Source organism: Hemitrygon akajei, chromosome 2, assembly GCF_048418815.1.
Source record: "Hemitrygon akajei chromosome 2, sHemAka1.3, whole genome shotgun sequence".
NCBI lineage: Eukaryota > Metazoa > Chordata > Chondrichthyes > Myliobatiformes > Dasyatidae > Hemitrygon > Hemitrygon akajei.
Window position 1 is genome coordinate 190,677,861 of NC_133125.1, and position 24,587 is coordinate 190,702,447.

At 44.3% G+C, this 24,587-nt stretch overlaps 1 protein-coding gene across 1 annotated transcript; it reads left to right on the forward strand.

The window, feature by feature from the left end:
- Nucleotides 1–851: 851 nt before the first annotated feature.
- LOC140719340 (zinc-binding protein A33-like) lies at nucleotides 852–24,155 on the forward strand. Its single transcript, XM_073033915.1, has 5 exons — nucleotides 852–1,271; nucleotides 5,459–5,554; nucleotides 6,088–6,341; nucleotides 15,587–15,699; nucleotides 23,582–24,155. Exons 1-5 carry the CDS (start codon nucleotides 852–854, stop codon nucleotides 24,133–24,135), a joined length of 1,437 nt encoding a protein of 478 aa, XP_072890016.1. The 3' UTR covers nucleotides 24,136–24,155.
- The last annotated feature ends 432 nt before the right edge of the window (nucleotides 24,156–24,587 follow it).

Here is a 24,587-nt window from a genome sequence, read left to right on the forward strand (position 1 = left end):
AACAGGGAATGGTGGATGACCGAGATGAGAAATAGCGCTGGGGACCGCTGGACCCAAAGAATGGGGCCCCGAAACAAGGGGAGGGTGGGTTGCAGAGGGAGCTTCTGTCCGGCGGTGGGTGCAGTTGAGACGTTGGAAATGTCAGGCGGTCCGAGCTAGCTCCCCGTGGAACCGTTCACAAAGTAGAGACGGAGCAAAGGGAGATCCGGGTGGGCTGGGGTTACCGGGGTTCACGCTGTGTGGCTGGCTGTGAAGGATAGAGGCGTGGCGAAATGTGGGAGGGGTGTGTCTGGACCAATCAGAGGCCTTCACACGGGAGCTGGATTGGCCGAGGGATGAAGTGATGGACCTCATGGAGATCGTTCAGTCCTCGTCCCATTGCAAACTGCCCGCGCGAATCTCTCAGAAGCGCTCCTCCTGTGATCTATCCATGCGTTTCCGCTCACTATAATTAGGCGGCCGTCTTAAATACAGGCCCTTCGGCCCACAACGATGTGCCGACCTTTTAACCTGCTCTAACCCTTCCCTCCCACACAGACCTCCATTTTCCTACTTGAGAGTACTGCACTCGATGATCTATTGGCTGAAGATTACTGGAGGGCGGGGTCTAGGGGAAAGCAGATCTGTGTGGGTGAGCGCTGTTCCATAAGCATCCAGGGACTGCAGGCATGGTTCCTCCTGGCACGGGGCTGACTTTTCCCTCGGGATTCAAGATGACTCAGTGCGCATTGCAGTCCATATTTGGTGGCCTAGAAGCCTGAGCGGGACAGGGCGGAATCCCCGTTTGCTGTTCGCCCGAACTGCAGTGAGCGCTCGGGAAGTCCATGCAGCCGGCGGCGTAAGTAGGCAGAATGGCTTCGGGCCACACGACGCTCAGTCTGGAGGATGAGCTGAACTGCCCTCTGTGCCGGCAGCTATACTCCGACCCCGTGATCTTGGACTGCGGGCACGACTTCTGCCGGGAGTGCATCAGCAAGAAGTGGGAGGTGGAGCAGAGAGTGCAATGTCCCGAGTGCAGTCAGATCTTCCGGGACAGGACCCTCAAGCCCAACCGAGCCCTGAATAAGCTGGTGAAGAAGAGCCGGAGCGTCTCCGTCCGTATGAAAGTCAAGGGCAACAGACTTTACTGCATTGACCACGAAGAGGAGCTCAAACTGTTCTGCGAGACCGACAAGAAGCTGATCTGCGTGATGTGCCTGGACAGGCGCGACGGCCGCAGCCACAAGGCGCACAACTTCATGCTCATCACCGAGGCGGTGGAGATCTGCAAGGTAAGACGGCGCGAAGTTTGCCGGTGTGGATAGTGCAGAGTTTGCCGAAGGTTATGACGGGACATTGACAGGACACAGAGCCGGGTTGAGAAGTTCCATCTGGGATCGTGTGAAGGGATACCATTTGGAAGGCCGAACCTGGAGGAAAATGCGGGGTTAATGGCAGGATTGTTAGCACTGTGGGAGAACAAAGTGGATCTTGTGGTCCGGTCCGCAAGATGACGGGGGAGGTTCAGAAGCCATTACGGGATGTTTCTGAACTTGGGAAGCGGAGTACGGGAGCCACGAGGTAATGTTGCAACTCTATGAAACTTGTGTTCAGTTCTGCCCTCCTCATTATAGGAAGGACACGGAAACTTGAGATGGGAGATATTGCATGGACTGGAGAACAGGGTCAGGGTGAACAAGCTACTGTTTTTCTCTTTGGAGCAAGATGCGTCTTGATAGAGATGGACAGGATGATAAGAGGCATAGATCGAGAGGACAGTCAGATTTTACCCCCAGGACGGAAACGGTTATTAGGACAGGAGCATAATGCTAAGGTGATTGGAGGATAGTAAAGGGGAGGGGAGCCAGAAGTAGTTTTCTTTTACAGTAATAGGTGCGTGGAACGCTCTGCCCAGAGTGATGGTAAAGGCAAATGCGTGTATTCGCGACATCTAAAATACGCAGAGTCATGGAGTCGGGACCTTCCCTCCATCATGTACTGTTATCCTGCCTCGTCCCATTGACCTCCATCTGGACCACAGCTCTCCTGTCCGTGCACCTATCCAAATTTCTCTTAAATATTGAAATCGAACCAACATCTCACTGGCAGTTCGTTCCACACTCTCACTACTCTCTGAGTGAAGACGTTTACCTCAACATTTCACCTTTCATCTTTAACCTATGACCTCTAATACTAGTCTCGCCCAACCTCCGTGGAAGGAGTCTGCTTGCATTTACTCTGTCTGTACCCCTCCATCAAATCTTCCCTTATTCTCCTCTCTTTAGGAAATACAGTCCAAACCTATTCTGGTCCTCAAATCCTGGCAAAATCCTTGTAAACTTTCCCTGTACTCTTTCAACCTTATTGACATCTTCCCCGTAGGTAGGTGACCAAAACTGCACACATTACTCCAACTTGGGCCTCACCAACGCCTTGTACAACTTCAGCATAACATCCCAACTCCTGCACTCCATACTTTGCTTTATGAAGGCCAATGTGCCAAAAGCTCTCTTTATAACCCGATCTCCATGTGACGCCGCTTTCAAGGGTAAGACTTACTCTAGTTGGTCGCAACAAAGACACCTCGTACTTGTCTGCATTAAATTTTTCAGCCCATTTTCCAGCTGGTCCAGATCCTACTGCAAGCTTTGACATCCTTCCTCTATGACTTCTGCACCTTCCCTCTTGCTGTCATCAGCAGATACATGGATGAAAAATAATGGAAGAATATATCTCAGAGAGTAAGAAAAACGGCTGGCACAACATTGAGGGCTGAAGGGCCAGTACTGTGCTGTACTGTTCTATGTTCCAAGGCGCAGACACAGAGACAGCGAGGAGGCCATTGGCTCTGTTCCGTGCATTCTTCGTGCCATCTAGAACCAACAGTCTGCTCCCTTCTCCATCTTTCCCAGCTGCTCTGGAAATGTTCCCCACAGTTACCCACCCTGTCACATTGTCAGGAATCCATGAGGTGGAGGTGTGGTAAATTCAGAATTTGGGGATTGGCTTCCCACAGTGGAGGGCTAGTGACCGGGGTATGGAGACCTACAGCTGAACTTGAACCATTTCACCTGTGGAGGCAGTTAAATTGTTCCAGGATGGATCATGTTCTGACTTGCCTGCAGGGCCGTGAGCCATGGACTGGGAACAAGATAGGTTTGTGTTTACAACAAATTAACACACATGATGAGCTGAATGGCCTACTACGCTGTAATTTTCCCAGATTTTATACACTTCTTCTACTATATAAAATTAAAAACGATGTATGTGTTCATTGCTTCCAACTGTGTCATTAACGACAGGCAGTCCTACAAGTACCCTGTCCGCTTGTCCGTTCTGTGGCCGGGAGGAGTCAGTGCACCACGTTTACATGAAGTGTGAGAGGTTCAGCCCCTATTTGAATATCGGAAGGGGCTGTTCCTCAAGTTTTGGTTGTACTTGTACCCAGTACGGAATTGGGGAGCAGGGGGTGAAACGGGCCACCAGGTGGGCGTGCTGTTGGGCCTGGTCAAGATGAGCATTTGTGGGTCCAGACAGTGAGTAGTCGAGGGTTCTGTCTGAGCAAAATGCTTGTCCCTCTTCTGGGGTTACACTTGTGCCCAAATGTCCTTGGAGAAGACATCATGATGGGTACAGTGTGGGGGGGGGGGTCTGCGCAAACAGAGCCTCCACCACACCCCACCCTCTGGAATTGATTGTTTTATAGGCGGTAGTGATCATATTTTAATTTGAAATGGTTCACTGTCTTGTAAATCCTTGATATTTGTATTTTGTGAGTGGAAAAAAAAGTTTGTAGTTTTATATATTTTTTTAAAATGGCAGTCCTGCAAAGCCTGGCGGAATTAAATTCCTCTACTCCTCTCCTCCCGACTCACCTGCCTAGAGCGTGTCCCAGACCAGGCAAAAAGGTTTCTTCTCAACTCTCACTTCTTCCCTTTCCAGATCGAAACTTTCATCCTTCAGTTTAAATCTGTGTCCCTGGTCCTGCCAACTCCTCCCACCACTGAGTTCATCCCACTCAACCTGCTTTCTTCTCGTTGACCCCCAACCTTCTTTCACAAAAGGTGCCAGCATCCCCAGTCTCACCCACCCGGGGTCTGGAGGTTGGAAGCCCAGAGACAGCTTGTCCTGGGGCTGGAGGCCTGTGTATGTGTTGGCAGTGGAAGGGTGGGAGAAGGCGTGGATACGACCCAGTCCATCACAGGTAAAGCCCTCACCCCCATTGAACACATCTACTTGGAGTGTTGTCACAGGAAGCAGCATCCATCATCAGGAACCTCTCACCACCCAGGCCATGCTGTCATCTCACTGCTGCCACCATCAGGCAGGAGGTACAGGAGCCTCAGGACTCACCGCAGCAGGTTCAGGAACAGTTATTATCCCTCAGCCTTTTGAACCAGAGGGGAGAACCCCTTGCCCCCATCACTGAACTGTTCTCACCACCCATGACTCTCTATCAAGAACCCTTCATCATGTTCTCAATATTTATTGTTGATATATTTATTATTATTATTATTATTATTATATGTCCTTGCACATTGGTTGTTTGTCCGGCCCATTGGGTGTGGATTTCCATTGCTTCGATTGTGTTTCTTGGAGTTACTGTGTAGTCCAACAAGAAAAATGAAGCCCATTGTTGTGTATGGTGACAGAATTGATAATAAATTTACTTTGAACTTTATTTTGCTGTCGCTTGTTGTTCTGCTGAACCTTGTGGACATGCTATGGTGGTGGGTGTGGTGACACTTGGAACATAGAACATGGAACAGTATAACCCGGGATGTTGTGCAGAACCACTACATTAGAAATCAAATGGCCAACTAAACGAATCCCCTGACTGCACAATGCCCATATCGCTCCATTTCCCTCACATTCACGTGCCTGTCGAAACATCCCTACAAAGTGTGTAAGGTATCTGCTTCTCCCACCACCCTAGGCAACGCATTGCAAGCACCCACCACTCTGTGAGTAAAGACAACAGTAACTTGCTCCCCACATTATGTATGAACATACCACCTCTCACCTTAAATGCACACCCTCTAGGTTTTAGACATGTCAACCCTGGGACAAAGATCCTGTCTATCTGCGTCTCCCCTGATCTTATAAACCTCCATCAGCTCCCCCTTTCAGCCTCTGCCACTCCACAGAAAACAACCCAAGTTTGTCCAGCCTCTCGCTGTAGCTCACGCCCTCTAAACCAGGCAGCATCCCGGTAAAACTTCTTCACCCTCTCCAAAGCCCCAACATCCTTCCTCTGTGGGGTGACCAGAACCGTGTGCAATACCCCAGATGTGGCCTCACCAGAGCTTCGTAAAACTGCAAAGTAACTTCCCGACTTTTCAACTCAATGTCGCGACTAATAAAGGTTTGCGGGCTGCCCCCTCCACTGTCGTTTGGTGACTGGATCTGAAATCTGATACGTGTCTGGTGCGTTCCAATCACAGATCACATCACCGTGATTTCTCTGCTGTCCTTGTAGGGTAAACTGAAGGTGCGCCTCAACTCCCTGCAGCAGAAGAGGAGTTACTACCATGAGTTTGAGGTTAAGCAACTAGAGAAGATCGCAGAGATCAAGGTAGAGTCCTCCGGTCTGGCCTTCGTTCCACGGCCGCCTCTCTCGGGTGGGCGGAGAACGCATTATATTCTGTGTAGGCAGCCTCTAACCTCATGGTATGAATATCGATTTCTCTAACTTCTGGTAGTTTTTCCCCCTTCATCTGCAGTTGTCTTTTCCCCACTCTAGCCTCTTACCTCTTCTCCTTGCCTGCTCATCTCCTTCTCCTTCCCTTTCTCCCATGGCCCACTCTCCTCTCCTATCTTTTCCACCCCCTTTCCTTATTACTTCACAGCTCCTTACTTCACCCCTCCTCCACCCACCCGGCCTCTCCTATCACCTTTTACCTTATTCTGACCTTTCCCCCCACCCCCCTCGTTTCCAGTTCTGATGAAAAGTCTCGGTCCGAAGATTAGACCGTTAATTAATTTCCATAGATGCTGCCTGTCCTGCTGAATTCTTCCAGCATGTTGTGTGTGGCTCTGGATTCCTGGCGTCTGCAGCAGCCCGTGTGTTCTGGCGTGGGTCACAGACTCTTGTTTCCCTCCCCACAGGACTTGTCGAATAAACTGCACAGCAACATCACCAGTGAGTTTTCCAAAATGCGCAGCGCTCTGGACGAGAAGCAGCAATACCTCTTCAACGACCTCACGGCGCAAGAGGGTGACATCCTCACCAGGATGGAGGCGAACCTCCACAAGATCCGGGATCACCTGAACCGCACACAGCAGGTGCTGACGAGCACACAGAAGCGGCTGGAACACCAGGATGTCTACAGCATGCTGAAGGTTAGCCTCTCGCCGCGCCGGTGGTGTATGCTCGCAGAGTAATTTGTGGGCAGCTCTACAAATGGACAGTGAGGGCCGAGACATGCCGACGTTTACATGACGTACGCAGTGTGGGGAGAATCGGCCGCCAACAATTACCAGGAGTCTGCCTGGGTTAGAGACCGTGTCTTAGGAAGGAAAGATGAGTGAGCTCGGGTTGTTCTCTTTGGAGATGAGGAGGATATTAGGTGACTTGATTGAGGCATAGATTGGAGTACGGGGTGTCACAATTCTCTCTATACACAGAGAGTGGCGAGTACTTGTAACGCGCTGCCTGGGATAATGGTAGAGGCAGATACATTGGGGACATTTAAGAGACGCTTAAGATAGGATGATAGAAAAATAGAGCAGGGAAGATTAATTTTAGAGTAGGTTAAAAGGTTAGCATATTATTGTAGGCCGTACGGCTTGTACAGCGTTGAAACGTTCAATGATTGAATCAATGGTAGCCTCTTCCTTAGGACGTCTGGTTGTCAAAAATGTTTGGTTAACATTTCAATAGACAAAGTAATTCTGGGGTCCGTATGTTTCAGGGTGGCAGAGCTCTGAGCGGGTATTGCAAGAAGCAAAAGATCTAGGCTGAAGTTCACTAGGCGGTGCCGAGGGGGCGCCGCGCTGCAGATGGGCAGTGCCGGGGGGTGTGGAGGGGGATGCCACACCATCGGCGATTCCCTGTCGAGCGGTTGCTGTTGTAAGATACTTTGAGATGGAGAGGCAGGCAGTCGGCACTGATCAAAATATATAGCTTAATCAACGTTACTAACGCTGGGTGATGTGGCGTTTCCTCTCCTTAAGCCGATGGCATCCCAGCAGTGTGGTCCCTCATTTCCCATCAGTCACTTTGTCAATGGTGTGAACGGCTCTATAAAAACGCAAGTGGCACGGTAGCTTCTTAAGGGTAACTACAATAGTTAGCATGACCCTTTTACAGCTTGGGGTATCAGGGTTCGGGGTTCGATTCGGGTGTCCTCCTCTTACACTGCATGGCCTCCCTCCGACAGGCCAAAGGTATACTGGTCAGTAGGTTAACTGGTCATTGTAAATTGTCCTGTGATTAGGCCAGTACTAAATGGCTGGGTTGCTGGCCGGTGCTGCTCGCTGGGGTTGTTCCGTGCGGTGACACTGTGTCTGCATTCTAACCTCCCGTAACCCGCTTTGTAAAGTGTGTGACCAGCTCAACGCAAACGCAGCTGTTTGATACAACACCTCTACTTTCCTTTCTTTTCTTTCTTTCTTTCTTTCTTTTCAAATCTTTTTATTAATTTTTTAAGAAAAACATAAGAAAAATATTAGTACAAAACATTTGAGAGTACATAATAGATTAATTAACAATCAAATATGTATTAATCAATACATAGAGTCTCTCAAACTCATAGTATAATGTAAAGGAATTAAGAAAAAAAAAGAAACCCCCCCCAAAAAAAAACAACAACTAAAAATAAACTAAAAAAAAAACTAACCAACATGGGCAATCGCAAAATGTTAAATACATACAGCAGTGCCAATGACTCCCAACCTCCATCCACACAATTCAGGATAGTAACAATAAGGTTCAGGATCAGACCATTTAATTCATATGAAAATGTTGAATAAATGGTCTCCAAGTTTCCTCAAATTTAACTGAAGAGTCAAAAACCACACTTCTAATTTTTTCTAAACTCAAACAGGAAATAGTTTGAGAAAACCACTGAAATACAGTTGGAGGGTTAATTTCTTTCCAATTCAGTAAAATAGATCTTCTAGCCATTAGTGTAACAAATGCAATCATTCGTTGGGATGAAGTGGATAAACGCTTATTATCTATCATTGGTAGACCAAAAATTGCGGTAAAAGGATGTGGTTGGAGATTAATATTTAAGACTCTTGAAATAATATTAAAAATATCTTTCCAATAGTTTTGTAAACAAGGACAAGACCAAAACATATGAGTCAACGAAGCAATATCAGAATGACATCTATCACAGGTTGGATTAACATAAGAATAAAATCGAGCAAGTTTATCTTTAGACATGTGAGCTCTATGTACAACCTTAAATTGTATTAGGGCATGTTTAGCACAGATAGAGGATGAGTTTACCAATGATAAAAAATTTTCCCATTGCTCAGTAGATATAGGGCAATGCAATTCTTCCTGCCATTCCTTCTTAATTTTTTCTGATATATCTGGTTGTACATTCATAATCATATTATAAATGATAGCTACTAAGCCCTTTTGACAAGGATTAAGAGCTAAAATTCTTTCTGTAATGTCCAATGGACATTCTTTCGAAAAAGACTTTAGTTCATTATATAAAAAATTTCTAACTTGTAGATATCTAAAAAAATGGGTTTTAGATAAATTATATTTATTAGATAACTGTTCAAAGGACATAATGTTATCATCCAAAAACAGATCACGAAAACATGTTATACCTTTTGTTTTCCATAAAAGAAAAGCTTGATCTATAGATGACGGTCGGAAAAAGTAGTTAGATATTATAGGACTTGACAGCATAAACTTATTCAAACCAAAAAATTTACGAAATTGAAACCAGATTCGTAATGTATACTTGACTATAGGATTAGTTATCTGTTTATTCATTTTGAATAACGAAAAAGGAAGTGAAGATCCTAAGATTGAGATCAATGAGCAATCTTGCACAGATTTACATTCCAAATTTACCCATTGTGGGCCAGCAACTGTGGTCGATTCTTGTGTCCAAAATATCAAATACCGTATATTAACTGCCCAATAGTAAAATCTTAAGTTTGGTAGAGCCAAACCGCCCTCCTTCTTAGGCTTCTGTAAATATTTTTTACCTAGCCTAGGATTTTTGTTCTGCCACAAATACGAAGATATTTTAGAATCAACTATATCAAAAAAAGATTTAGGAATAAAAATTGGTAATGTTTGAAATAGATATAGAAATTTAGGTAGTATCATCATCTTAATGGCATTAATTCTACCTACCAAAGACAAAGATAGTGGGGACCACCTATTAGCAAGTTGCTTAATTTGATCTATTAAAGGCAAAAAATTAGTTTTAAATAAATCTTTATGTTTTTTAGTAATTTTAATACCTAAATAAGTAAAATAGTCTGTAACAATTCTATATGGTACCTGATTATAAATTGAAGTATGCATATTTAATGGAAAAAGTTCACTCTTATTAAAATTCAATTTATATCCAGAAAAATTACTAAATTGAGCAAGCAAAGAAGAAATAGCAGGAATAGATCTTTCAGGGTCAGATATATATAATAACAAATCATCCGCATATAATGATACCTTATACATCGTCTCCCCACGGGTAATACCTAAAATATTGGGTGATTCACGAATAGCTATAGCCAAGGGTTCCAAAGCAATGTCAAATAATAAAGGGCTTAAAGGACAACCTTGCCTTGTGCCCCGAGATAACTGAAAAAAAGGGGATCTTTGATTATTAGTGAAGACCGAAGCTAAAGGTTTCTGATATATTAATTTAATCCATGATATAAATTTTGAACTAAAATTAAAATGTTGCAAAGTATTAAATAAATATGACCATTCGACTCTATCAAATGCTTTTTCGGCATCTAAGGAAATGACACATTCTGGGATTTTAGATGAAGAGGTATAAACAATATTAATTAATTTTCTAATGTTAAAAGATGAATAGTGATTTTTAATAAATCCAGTCTGATCCTCAGAAATAATCCAAAGCAATATATTTTCTAATCTAATAGCCAAAATTTTACTAAAAATCTTAAAATCCGTATTCAGCAAAGATATAGGCCGATAGGATGCACATTCAGTGGGGTCTTTATCTTTTTTAAGAATTAAGGAAATAAAAGCTTTATAAAAAGATTGTGGTAGTTTACCTATACTTAATGCATCTTTAAAAATTTTACAAAGCCAAGGAGAAAGTATAGAAGAAAAGGATTTTAAAAATTCTGTAGAAAAACCATCTGGACCCGAAGCTTTACCCGAGTTCATTGAGAAAATAGCCTTTTCTATTTCAGACTCCGTAATAGGTGTGTCCAAAAATACACTATCCTCAACAGTTACTTTTGGAATATTCAATTTCCTTAAGAATTCACTCATTATAGAAGAGTCTTTAGTACATTCTGATTGATATAAAGAATTATAAAAATCTTGGAAGGCTTTATTTATCTCTTTATGATCAATCGTCAAAGTACCATCTTGTTTGCGAATCTTAGTAATTTGTCGCTTATCCGAAACAATTTTCAATTGGTTAGCTAGTAGTTTACCAGACTTATCTCCATATGTATAAAATTGAGCTTTCGATTTAATTAACTGACTTTCAATCGAGGAGGTTAATAATAAACTATGCTCCATTTGAAGTTCCACCCTTTCTTTATAAAGTTCTTTACTAGGGGTCAATGAGTAGATCTTGTCAATTGCCTTAATTTTATCAACTAATGTTAATATTTTAGAATTAGTTCGTTTCCTAACTCCGGCAGAATATGAAATAATCTGTCCACGAATATATGCCTTAAAAGTATCCCACAAAATTCCACTAGAGATGTCTGCTGTAGAATTTATTGAGAAAAACAAATCAATTTGCTGTTTAATAAAGTTAACAAAGTCAGAGTCCTGCAGAAAAACAGGATTAAACCTCCAACCTTTAGAACTAATATATGAATCCGTCACCTTAATAGATAACTTCAAAGGTGCATGATCAGATATAGCAATAGAGTCATATTTACAATCCATAACACCTATAAGTAAATGCTGATCAATGAAAAAGTAATCAATTCTTGAGTAATTATGATGCACATGGGAAAAGTATGAGAACTCTTTGTCATTAGGGTGTAGAAAACGCCAAATTTCACAAATAGCTGAATCAATCATAAAAGAATTAATAAGAGAAGCCGATTTGTTCGGAAAAGTTTGAGTGGGCTTGGATCTATCCATCAAAGGGTTTAGACAACAATTAAAATCCCCGCCCATTATCAATCTATATTGATTCAGATTAGGAAAGGATGTAAATAAGCATTTAAAAAATTCAGGACAGTCAGTATTTGGAGCATAAACATTAACTAAAACAACTTTTTGATTAAAAAGTAAACCAGTAATAAGCAAAAATCTACCTTGCGGATCTGAAATTGTTTCATGATGTATAAAAGCAGTTGATGAGTCTATAAAAATAGAAACACCTCTCACTTTGGCTTGCGAATTTGAGTGATACTGTTGGCCCTTCCAAAACCCAAACAACTGCTGACTATCCACCTTCCTTACATGAGTCTCTTGTACAAAAATAACATTAGCATTCATTCTATGGAATACTTTGAATACTTTTTTCCGTTTGATCGGATGATTTAAACCATTAGTATTCCAAGAAACAAAGTTAATAGTCTTATCCATATTGACAATATATATTACAGTTAACATATAGGTTTGAAAGAAAAGTGAACTCATGAACCCGGAAGAGGGAAGTAAGTTCAAAGGGAAACCGGAAGTCACAGCACTGCAGCCATTTTTGTAGTTTCATATAAGCCCATGAAATAAAACTAAGCAAAAAGCAAGCAAAAAAAAGAAAAATCCCCCTCCCACCACCCTCAAAACCCCAGGAAAAAAGCCAAACAGAGGCAAGCGAGCGATCTAATACTAAAATTACCCCCTTGTCTCAAGACGGCAACTCAAACGTAACAAAGTTAAAAAAATACAAACAACCCACATTATAAAAAAGGGTTGATATAGCAAAAGTTAAAATATAAAATTAATGTTATAAATGTATATAAACAAAAGGGTTAAAAAAATTAAAACAATAAATGAAAGTTTAAAACTTTCAAACACATCAAACACTGCAAACACTGGAGTCTGTCGGGAAGAAGAAACGCCATTTTATTTTTTCCCAATCTTAATATTCAAATGTTAAAAGTGTAAAAAAAGAGCGTATATCGATTTAAAAAAAAGAAAAACAAAAAAGAAAAAAATAACCCTAATAGGTCATTTTCAACGCTAATAGATTAATAATATAAAAAAATATAAAATCAGAGTAAGCCCAGTAAAAAAAAGAGAGCTTTAACCGTATGTAAGAAATACATGTGAACCGTATCAAAAAAAAACCCCAAACGTCAATCTATAACAGATCCAAATCTATAGGCTAAATTACATTGGTCAGCCCGATCAAATGTCATTGTTCCAGGAAACCTTGAGCATCCGCTGGCGATTTAAACAGCCGAAAAGATCCATCTTGAAGGGTGACTCTCAGGTGTGCTGGAAACAGCAACGCTTGCTTGTAGCCTTTCTGGTGAAAATTCGACATAACCGATCTAAAAGCCAGCCTAGCCCGTAATACCTCCGGGCTATAGTCCTCCAGAATGCGAAAATTGAAGTTTTGATAGGTTATCATACCTTTTTTACGAGCTGCACGAATCAGACGTTCTTTGATATGAGGATAATGGATTCTAAGAATTATGTGTCGCGGTTTCAGACTTGAATCTGCCTGAAATCTGGACACCCGATGTGCCCGATCGATTATCAGGGGATTATTCAGGACCTCTGCGCCCAGGACATCCACTAGAAATTTAGAGAAGAAAACGGTCAGATCACCGCTTTCAAATTTTTCCGGGATCCCAATTAACCGAAGATTTTGTCTTCGAGAACGATTTTCCAAATCAGTAATTTTAACTTTATAACGATCCATCTGTTGGATCGTCGAAGTTTGCTCTTCTTGTATTTTTTCGATTATATGATCCTTCTTACGAGCGGCTTCTTCAAGAACCAAAATGCTTGCTTGTTGTTCTTTTGATTCCCGTGAAAGGGTCAGGAACTTTTCTTCGAGTGATTTCAAACGTTCATCATACTGTGAAAATCTTCCAAGTAATTTTCTCTCCAGATCTTCAAATTTAGCTTCTATAAACTTCACAACTACTTCTAAAGTTAACGGTTCTTTCGTCTGTTTCGGTTCTTTTGCTTTAGACATTTCAGCAAGTTGAGAATAATTCAAATAGTTTAAAAAGAAAAATTCTATATGTTTAGACCCCTTTAAAATAAGTTTAAGGGGTGTTTGTAGGTTAAAAATAACGTAAAAGGTTTGGAGCAAAGCCTAGATGCGGTTTACTCCATGAGCGCCATCTTGAGACTCTCTACTTTCCGAGGAGAGCTGAGCTTTACACATCTATACCAGTGTCACCAGAATCAATCCAGGAGTGAATAGCCTGTCATGTGAAGAACGTTTGATGGCTCTGGGCCTAGTGCGGTAACCTCATTGAAAACTATCGAACGGTGAAAGGTCTTGATAGAGTGGATGTGGAGAAGGGGGCCCAAAGGACACAGCCTCCGAATAGAGGGGTGTCTATTCAGAATGGAGATGAGGAGGAATTTCTTTAGCCAGAGAGTGGTGAATCTGTGGAATTCTTTGCCCCAGGCGGATGTGGAGACCAAGTCTTTATGTATATTTAAGGTAGAGCTCGGTAGATTCTTGACTGGTCAGCACATGAAAGGATATGGGGAGATTGGGACTGAGAGGAAAATTTGATCGACCATGATGAAATGGTGGAGCAGACTTGATGGGCCAAATGGCCTGATTCTGCCCTTATATCTTATGGTCATTCTACAGATGTGCAGTATAGAGCACCCTGACAAGCTGCATCACTGTATCAATGGAAATGGCACTGCAGCAGACAGGAGGGCTTGACAATGGGTAGTCTAAATTGCCCAATGCATCACCAGAACCAGCCTACCCACCATCAAGGACAGATATAGAGAAAGGTGCCAGTAACATCATGAAGGATCCCACCCACCCTGCTCATGGACTGTTTGTCCCACTCCCATCAGGGAGGAGGCTACGTAACATCCACACCAGGACCACCAGACCCAAACACGTTTGCTTTCCCCAAGCAGTGAGGCTGATCAACACCTGCACCCACTAACCCACCCCTCCACACCCCCAACCACCACTACTATATCATTTCTTGTTAGTCACCTTTTGCACAGACACTCCTGTGCCTCGTGTCACTTTATGGACATGCAATCAAGCTAACTTATGTACTTATACTTAACATGTTTTTTTTCATTATTTTCCTCATCTTATTGTGTTTCTTGTGCTGTGTTGGATCCAGAATAACAACTATTTCGTTCTCTGTTACACTTGTGTACTGGAAATGACATAAACAAACTTGAATAGAGTGGCTGTAGATATGATGTTTCCAATAATGGGGAAATCTAGGACCAGAGGGCACAGACTCAGAACAGAGGGTCATCTATTTGGAACAGAGATGAGGAATTTCTTCAGCCAGACAGTAGTGGATCTGTGGAATTCCCTGCCACGGACAGTTTTGGAGGATAAGTCATTGGGTATATTTAAAGTGGAGGTTGGTAGGTTCTTGATTAGTCAGAGAGTCAAAGGTGGGGGAATGGGGTTGAGAGGGATAATAAATCAGTCATGATAGAGTGGTGGAGCAGACCGATGGGCTGAATGGCCTAATTCTGCTCCCTTGTCTTTTGGTTTTACAAAACCATATAACCATATAACAATTACAGCACGGAAACGGGCCATCTCGGCCCTTCTAGTCCGTGCTGATGCTCACACTCACCTAGTCCCACTGGCCTGCACTCAGCCTATAACCCTCCATTCCTTTCCTGTCCATATACCTATCCAATTTTACTTTAAATGACAATACCCAACCTGCCTCTACCACTTCTACTGGAAGTTCATTCCACACAGTTACCACTCTCTGAGTAAAGAAAGTTCCCCCTCGTGTTACCCCTAAACTTTTACCCCTTAACTCTCAAATCATGTCCTCTTGTTTGAATCTCCCCTACTCTCAATGGAAAAAGCCTATCCACGTCAACTCGATCTATCCCCCTCATTATTTTAAATACCTCTATCAAGTCCCCCCTCAACCTTCTACGCTCCAAAGAATAAAGACCTAACTTGTTCAACCTTTCTCTGTAACTTAGGTGCTGAAACCCAGGTAACATTCTAGTAAATCTCCTCTGTACTCTCTCTATTTTGTTGATATCTTTCCTATAATTCGGTGACCAGAACTGTACACAATACTCCAAATTCAGCCTTACCAATGCCTTGTACAAGTAATAAAATAAACAATTAAAAAAATAAAAGGCTGTGCCTTTCTTCACCACCACTAAATCCCAGTTTTATTTTCCCTCCAGGAGGCTCCTCTGGATGTCGAAAGGTATGGCATTTTCTCCGCTGAAACTGGACAGGCAAAAATTAAGTGACAGATGGGAGCACTTCATCCGCTAATCTCACCTATCTTGTATTCACACCAGTACTGAAGACAGTTACCAGCCAACGGTAATGGAAGAAAACCTGCCCGTCAGTTTATTCCAAGGACCTGTGCAATATAGAGTTTGGAAACAAGTTATAGATGTTATTAATCCCGGTAAGGAAGTTTTTGTATCCATTAGATTAACCAGTGCAGCAAGTCTTCAACACGGATTGTGCTCAGGAACCATTTTATTTATTTTGTGACTCGGTGCAGAACAGCCCTTCGGCCTAACAAGCTGCACCGTCCAGCAACCCACCTGTTCTAACCCTAGCCTAATCAACATTCCAGATCGTTCAATGTCAGTTCCGGTACACAAGAATGAAATAATTGTTACTCCGAATATGGTGCAACACCAGAAAATCCACAATAAGATAAAGAACACAATAAAAAGACACAATGAATGTAAATACATAAGATAGATTGTACACATTGATTGATCGTCTGTACATGAGGCGAATCTGACAGGAAATGATAAAGTAGTGGTGTTTGGGGGTGTGGAGAGATGGGTTATTGGGTGGGGGTGTTCATTAGCCTTACTGCTTTGAGAAAGTGACTGTTTTTGAGTTTGGTGGTCCTGGACGCTACGTAGCCTCCTCCCTGACGGGAATGGGACAAACAGCCCATGCTGCCCACCCACCAGCACCATAACTTCAAGAGAAGCTGGAAACTTGACTTCTCATGACTTACGGTGGGAGCCATCTGTGCCAATGCCAGCGTTTATCGCGCATCCTTGAGAGATGGCAGAGAGCTGCTGCTCTTCTGATCAGAAAGTTGTTACAGGAGAGCGAGTTCAGGATCTGGGCACAGTGGCGATGAAGAAATGATGTCTTCTAGAAGATGATTTTATGTTGAAGTTGTATAAGATGGAATAATATTTTGAGGATGGTTAAGGCACTGGTGAGTCCTAATCTGGAGCATATTGTGAAATTTTAGTCAACTACCTGCAGGAAAGATGCAAGAAAGATTGAAAGAGTTCAGAGAAAACTTACAAGGATGTTGCCAAGACTTGAGGACCTGAGTTATAAGGAAATATTGAACAGTTTAGGGCTTTATTCCCTGGAACATAGAAAATTGAGGGGAGATTTGATTAAGGGATACAAAATTCAGGGTATAGATAGGGTAACAGCAGGCAGGCTCTTTCCCCTGAGGTATGACAACTACACAAAAAGTGAAACACTTAAGGGATCCTGAGGGGAAACTTCTTAAGGGGATCAGAGGGTGCTGAGAGTGTGGAACAAGCTGCCAGAGGAAGTGGTGGACGGGGGGTTCCATTTCACCATTTAAGAAAAAATTAGATGGACAGGAGGGGTATGGAGGGCTGTGGGCCGGAAGCAGGTCAATGGGACTAGGTAGTTTTAATAGTCCAGCACAGAGTAGATGGGCCAAAGGGCCTGTTTAGATACTATGTCAGTTCAAATATTTTTGTTGTATTTAATTTAGAGATACAGCACGGTAACAGCCCTTCTGGCTTAGTGAGCTCTGCTCCATCCAAGTAGACCAAAGTGACCAGTTCACCGACTAACCGGTACGTCCATGGGATGTGGGAGCAAACCCACGTGGTCACGGGGAGAACAGCCTTACAGACAGCGGCGGGAATTGCACCCAAGTTGCTGGTACTGTAAAGCGTTGTACTAACCTCACTGTTATCATGCCACTCCCAAAAATAAATCAGAGATGCCAGAACCACTTGGGTCGGGAAACAGAGTTATCCTTTCAGTTTGATACCCATTCATCAAATTAAGATGAACTTTACCTACAGTGCTGGAGAAGCAAAGAAACCAAGGAAACAAATAGTTTTAAACTGCAGAACGGGCAAGGGGTGAGAAAGTGGACGTATGAAGAAAGGTTGGGTGAGCCAGGGCTTTTCTCTTTGGAGTGAAGGAGGATGAAAGATGACATGATAGAGGTGTACAAGATGGTAAGAGGCATTGATTGTGTGGGCAGTTAGTCTTTTTATCCTAGAGTGGAAATGGCTAATACAAGGGGAAATAATTTTAAGTGACTGGAGGAAAGTATAGAGGGGATATCAGAGGTAGGGACTTTCAGGCACATGGATGATAGAAAAATGGAAGAGAAAAAGGTTAGATTGATCTTAAAGTAGTTTAACATGTTGGCACGCCAGTGTGTTCCAAAGGATCTGTACTGTCCCGTTCTCTGCTACCGTTCTAAGAACACGTAGTGTTCTGTTATAGGAAGGGGAGAAAGATGAAGGAAGTGATAACCTATATATATGTTTTTTTACCTGTGAAGTTGTGAGCTTTGGGAAGTTGAAATCGAGCAAAGATGTAACATCCACGAAGAACGAGACAATAGACAAGGACAACACACACACACAATGCTGGAGGAACTCTGCAGGTCAGGCATCATCTGTGGAGATGAATTAACAGTCAATGTTTCAGGTCAAGACCTTCACTGGGACTGGAAAGGAAAGGGGAAGATCCCAGAATTTAAAAATGGGTGGGGGAGGGGAGGAGTACAAGTTAGAAGGTGATAGGTGAAGCCAGCTGGGTGAGAAAGGTAAAGGGCTGGAGAGGAAGGAATCCGATAGGAGAAGAGAGTGGACTATAGGAGAAAGGGAAGGAGGAGGGGCACTAGGGGGAGGTGCTTGACATGTGAGAAGAGGTAAGAGGCAATAGAAGAAGAGGGAAAGTGGAGGGTAAAAGGAGAAATCAGTACTCATGCCATCAGGTTGGAGATACCCAGACAGAATACAAAGCGTCGCACCTCAACCCTGAAGGTGTCCTCATTGTGGTAGAAGAAAAGGATGTGGACCAACATGTCGGAACAGGAATGAGGACAGGAATTAAAATTAAAACATTCCAAGGAGGGATAATGCCTAGAGGTCTACATGGGCAGTGGGGTTGGGGGGTGGGTGGAATTGGAGCAGTGCCCCGGAGGAATTCAATTTGTTCAGTTTGTTCCTACTTCCAGAAGGAAACTAGGAAGGTCACTCGGAAGGAAAAGATGAATTATGAAAGGAAGCTGGTGACAAATGTCAAAGAAGAAACTAAAAGCATTTTTAAGGACATAAAGGGTAAAAGAGAGTCGAGGGATGATATAGGACCAATAGAAAATGATGCTGGAGATATTGTAATGAGAGACACAGAGATGGCAGAGGAACTGAATGCGTATTTTGCATCAGTCTTCACAGTGGAAGACATCTGCTGTATACCGGACATTCAAGAGTGTCAGGGAAATGAAGTTTGAGCAGTGAAAGTTACAACTGAGAAGGTGCTCAGGAAGCTTAATTGTCTGATGGTGGATAAATCTCCTGGACCTGATCGGATGCAGCTTTGAGTTCTGCAGGAAGTAGCTGGAGAGATTGCGGAGGCATTAACGATGATCTTTCAAGGATTGATGGATTCTGGAAAATTGCAAATCTTACTCCGCTATTTAAGAAGGGTGGGAGGAAGCAGAAAGGAAACTATAGACCTGTTAGCTTGACATCAGTGGTTGGGAAGTTGTTGGAATTGATTGTTAGGGATGAGATTACGGAGTGCCTGGACGCACATGACAAGATATGTAAAGCCAGCATGGTTTCCTGAAAGGAAAATCCTACCTGACAAACTTACTGCAATTCCTTGGAGGAAATTACAAGCAGGGTAGACAAAGGAGATGCAGTAGACATGGTGTATTTGGATTTTCAGAAGGCCTTTGACAAGGTGCCGTAAATGAGGCTGCTTAGCAAGATAAGATCCCATTGAATTACAGGGAAGTTACTAGAGTGGGTGGGGCATTGGCTGGTCTGCAGAAAACAGAGTGTGGGAATAAAGGGATCCTATTCTGGCTGGCTGCCCATTACCAGTGGATTTCCACAGGGGTTGCTGTTAGGACCGTTGCTTTTTACGATGTCTGCCAATGATTTGGACTATGGGATTAGAGGATTTGTGGCTAAGTTTGCCAATGATGCCAAGAAAGGTGGAGGAGTGGGTAGTGTTGAGGAAAGAGAGCCTGCAGAGAGACCTAGCTAGTTTAGGTGAATGGGCAAGGAAGTGACAAATGAAATACAATGTTGGAAAGTGTATGGTCATGCACTTTGGTGGAAGAGATAAATGGACAGACTATTATTTAGATGGCGAGAGAACTCAAAATGCAAAGATGCAGAGGGACTTGGGAGTCCTTGTGCAGGATACCCTAAAGGTTAACCTCCAGGTTGAGTCGGTTGTGAAGAAGGGGAATGCAATGTTGGCATTCGTTTCTAGAATGTAAGAGCAGGGATGGGATGTTGAAGCTCTATAAGGCACTCGTGAGACCACTTGTGCACTTTTGGGCTCCTTATTTTAAAAAGGTTATACTGACATTGGAGAGGGTTCAGAGAAGATTCACGAGAGTGATTCCAGAAATGAAAGGGTTACTGTATGAGGAACGTCTGGCAACTCTTCGTCTGTATTCCCTGGAGTTCCGGAGAATGAGGGGGATCTCATAGAAACATTCCAAATGTTAAAAGACCTGAACAGATTAGATATGGCACAGTTATTTTCCATGGTAGGGGAGTCTAGGACAAGAGGGCAAGATTGAAGGACGTCCATTTAGAACAGAGATGCTGAGAAATTACTTTAGTCAGAGGGTGGTAAATCTGGAATTTGTTGCCATGAGTGGCTGTGGAGGCCAAGTCATTGGGTGCATTTGAGGCAGAAATAGATAGGTTCTTGATTAGACGGGGGCATCAAAGGGTATGGGGAGAAGGCAGGGGAGTGGGGATGACTGGAAGAATTGGATCAGTCCATGATTGAATAGCAGAACAGACTCGATGGGCCAAATGGCCTACTTCTGCTCCTGTATCCTATGGTCTTTGGATACTGTTGGGGAGAAAGATGCCGCTTTTGATTTTTTCCCAAGGTGAAAACAGTGCACCGTGAGGAGGCGAGTTGTGGAATGCAGTGTCGACCCCCACGTTCCCACCATCACCACCTGTGTCCAGCTCCGTAACACGTTCCCACCATCACCACCTGTGTCCAGCTCCGTAACACGTTCCCACCATCACCACCTGTGTCCAGCTCCGTAACACGTTCCCACCATCACCACCTGTGTCCAGCTCCGTAACAGAGCTTTTCAGCCAGGACCAAAGAGCAATGGTCAATGGTGAAGAGTTCTGCAAATTGCTGTGGGGATTGGACAGGACAGTGTCACGTGTCAGGAGCCAATGAAGGGCAGGAGTGGGAGCTGCCATATGCCAGTGATATTAAACCTGATTCTGGTTCTGAACGAATCAGCAGCTCGTCACGTCACAGCTTTCCATTCCTGTTGGGTTTACTCCTTGCTACTCTTGGGATTTTCCCAGCCATCACTCGGCCACGTGATCTGTGAACCCTGCCTCCAAGCATCTCATTTGGGTTTTGTTCATCCTCAGAGACGTTCATTTATCTTCAAATATCCTGTCTCTAACCAAGACTTTAACCCGTCTCTTCTTCTTTCCAGGCACTGAAGGAACTCTGCTCTGGGTGGCAGAGTTGGGGGCACTGGCACTCGGCTACAGACCCCCACCAAAGGCCAGGCAAACATTGATACCCCCCTCTCTTCAGTGTGTACATTGGACAGAACGGAACAGTATAGGCTTTCCGCCCACAATGTTGTGCCAACCATTTAACTGTCGAAGCTCCATCTAACCCTTGCCTCCCACTGAGGAGCTCTGATTCCAGCCCTTCACCTATCACCTTCTAGCTTGTCCTCTGCCCCCTCCCCCCACCTTTTTATTCTGGCATTGCACCCCGCCTTCCTCTCCAGCCCTGAAGGAGTTTGGCCTGAAATGTCAGCAGTTTATTCATTTCCATAGATGTTGCCTGACCTGCTGAGTTCCTGCAGCGTTTTGTGTGTAGTGCGGGTGTGGGTATATAGCCCTCTATTTCCCAATCATCCTTGTGCCTATCTAGGAGTTTCTTAAATGTCCCTAATGCCTCTGCCTTTGGCAGCACATTCAACGTACTTGCCACTCTCTGTATAAAAGACCCTACCTCTGACATTCCCCCTGTACCCCCCCCCCGATCTTAAAGTTATGCCCCCTCATGTCAGCAAATTCAAGGCAGGGTACGCTTTTGCAGGAGTATCCTAGAATTGCAATGCAGAAACAGGCCTTTCGGCCCAATGAGTCTGGTCTGGCCACCCAATCACCCAGTCCTATATTTACTTTTATGCTCTGCATCTTCTCACCTCTCCCCCTCCCCTTTCCAGATTCTACCTCCATCCCACCCCACCCACACCCTATGGGCAATTCACAGTAATCAATTAACGGGCCAACCCCCAGGTCACCGTCAGAAGCTTCCTTCCTTGCGTCTGGTGTTTTGAATTACTTGGTGTTAAGCCTCTTGCCTGCCCTGACTCACTGGGTGAGAAGGGTCAGCCTCGTGCTGTAATAATTTCACCCAGTTCTCTACCTGTGAGTAAGACAGGGGGCTCGTTGTATCATCGTCAGTTGAACACTCCTCTCACGTATGAAGGCAGAGTGTGGGAGAAGGTTCAGTCCCATCCAGTTGCCTTGTTTGGGTGGGTAGAGTTTTCACCTCTGATGAAAATGCAGTCACTCTGGGATCAGCCTGGTCCCAGGACAATCTTGTCACCCCCACGTTATCTGGTCTGTGCCCAGCAGAGGGCTCCCCTGGCAGGGGCAGTAGGTGCCAGCCGAGGGTGCAGAGTTCACTACAAAAGTTGACGTGTACCTTGAGCCTCATTATCAAACATTCCCTCTCATTTACATCAGCCCCACATCATCTGCGACCAGCAGACTGCTCCACCAGTTATGAACAGTGAGTGCTGGGGACAGGGTGGGGGTGGGAGGGGGATACAGGGTTTACTAGGGCCAAAGGTGACACGTGTACCTCTTCATCACTGGTCCCTCTAATTTTTATTTACAGCTGCAGGTTCCAACCATTGGGGAATTTTTTAATGGCCTGAAAAATGCACAGCACTTTAAATGTTTATTTCAGCAATATGCACATCAAACAAACACAAACCACAACTCAAAACAACGTCAACACAACGGAGTGGTACAACAACAACAGTAGACAGGGTCGGCGTTCAGCGGTTGGCGGTTTAGTAACAATGAGCTACCAACTTCCATTCTGTGTTTGTTGTTACAATTTGTAACAGTCTGGTAACCTGAAACACTGGCAATGTAAATACATTGAAACTTAAAATGTTTCAAAGGAAAGGTTGTCCATTTATCATTTAAAAAGTTTATAGATGATATTAATCACAGGCTATTTTACAATCACATTAACATAGATCGCAAAATTATATAAGGATAATCTGAAAATTATATTAACTTACAAAAGGAAACTCCAGCCGTGCAGGATCAAAGGTTATGTGTGTGGAAGCGATTCAGTCACTGCCCTGCCGCGCTTCTGAGAGGGAACAGTGCGCTAAATGATGGACTTGCCCCTTGACAGGTAGATCCCAAAATTAATAACCACCGTGGCCACTCTATTATCTCGAGGATTTGGAAATAAAATAAAACGTAATAAGTTACATTTTGATACAGTCTGATGTAGAAGAACAGATAGGGAGGATCCGTGTAACGTCGCGGTATACATGCAGAGTTTACAGCTGAATTCTGGCCATCTCCATTAAGAGTTAACCCGTGCTTCACGCCAGCGTGTGGGTTTCCTCCCACAGTCCAAAGACATACTGGTTAGTGGGTTAATTTGTCACTGTGAATTGCCCTATTATTAGGATAGGGGGCACAGTGGTTAGCACAACGCTTTACAGTACAGGTGACTCGGGTTCAATTGCCGCCGCTGCCTGTGAGGAGTTTGTTCGTCCTCCCACAGTCCAGCGGCACCATTGACAATTGTCCTGTGATTGGGTAGGGTTACACTGGGGAATCGCTGGGCGGTAGGGCTCATTGGGCCGGAAGGGACTGTTCCGTGCGGTATCCCTGAGTCAAATGAAAATAAACTTGTTAACTGAACACGTAGCTATACAGAGCAGTCGGTAAGTTAATCAAAGCGGCTGGTGGAAGGAGAGCACTCTGATTTTTGCCTTTTGTTTTGCCCTCTGTCAGTGCCGGCCTATCTGACGCTGAACCCCCGCACGGCGCACCCTCGCCTCCTGCTGTCCGATGATCTGACGGTCGTGTCTTACAGCGACGTGAAGCAGGACGTTCTCGACAACCCCGAGAGGTTCGACACCTGCGTGTGCGTCCTGGGATCGGAGGCCTTCTCGGCCGGCAGGCACTACTGGGAGGTGCAGGTGGGCGGAAAGACCGAGTGGGACGTAGGAGTGGTCAAGGAAACCATCGGCCGGAAAGGGCACACCACGGCCACGCCGGACGCCGGCTACTGGATTGTCTGGCTCCGAAACGGTAGCGAATACAAAGCGACGACGGTGCCGAGATCACGGCTGAATGTAACTGTGAAACCCAAGGCCATTGGCGTCTACCTGGACTATGATGCCGGACAGGTGTCCTTTTACAACGTGGACAATATGACTCACCTGTACACCTTCACCGACACCTTTTCTGACAGGCTTGTTCCTTACTTCAGCCCGGGCATTAATGACGACGGGGAAAATTCGGAACCGCTAAAAGTCCTCCCAGTCAAATGTCACGATGAATAAAACGAAGCCAGTCACCACCTTTCACAGGGACTCCACCACCCCCCCATCCCCTCTGGGCCGGCTTCACAACTGTTTCTGTCCCCCGTTCTCTCTCAGTCTCCACCCTCTCCTCTGTAACCTCCACCTCTCTTCGGCAGTTGGAAACGTGCATCGACCCTACGTGTTAACTCTGTCTCTCTCCACAGATGCTGCCCGACCTGAGGTGTGTTTTATACCAGCTGCTGATATTTGTCTTTTGTAGTTGCCGTTATGTGTGAGATGTTAGTGTGTGTGTGTGAGCACACGCGTGTTTGCGTCAGTGGGTGGGGCCGACGTACAGGAGCGCGTGATGAAGGTGCGACGTGTGGAAATGAGTGTAATTGTGCGCGCTAGAGAAGCTGAAGGGCTGGCCGGAGTCGGACATCTGTTCAGTTCCAATCCAGCGCTCTATTACAAACCATAAACCTGGTGTA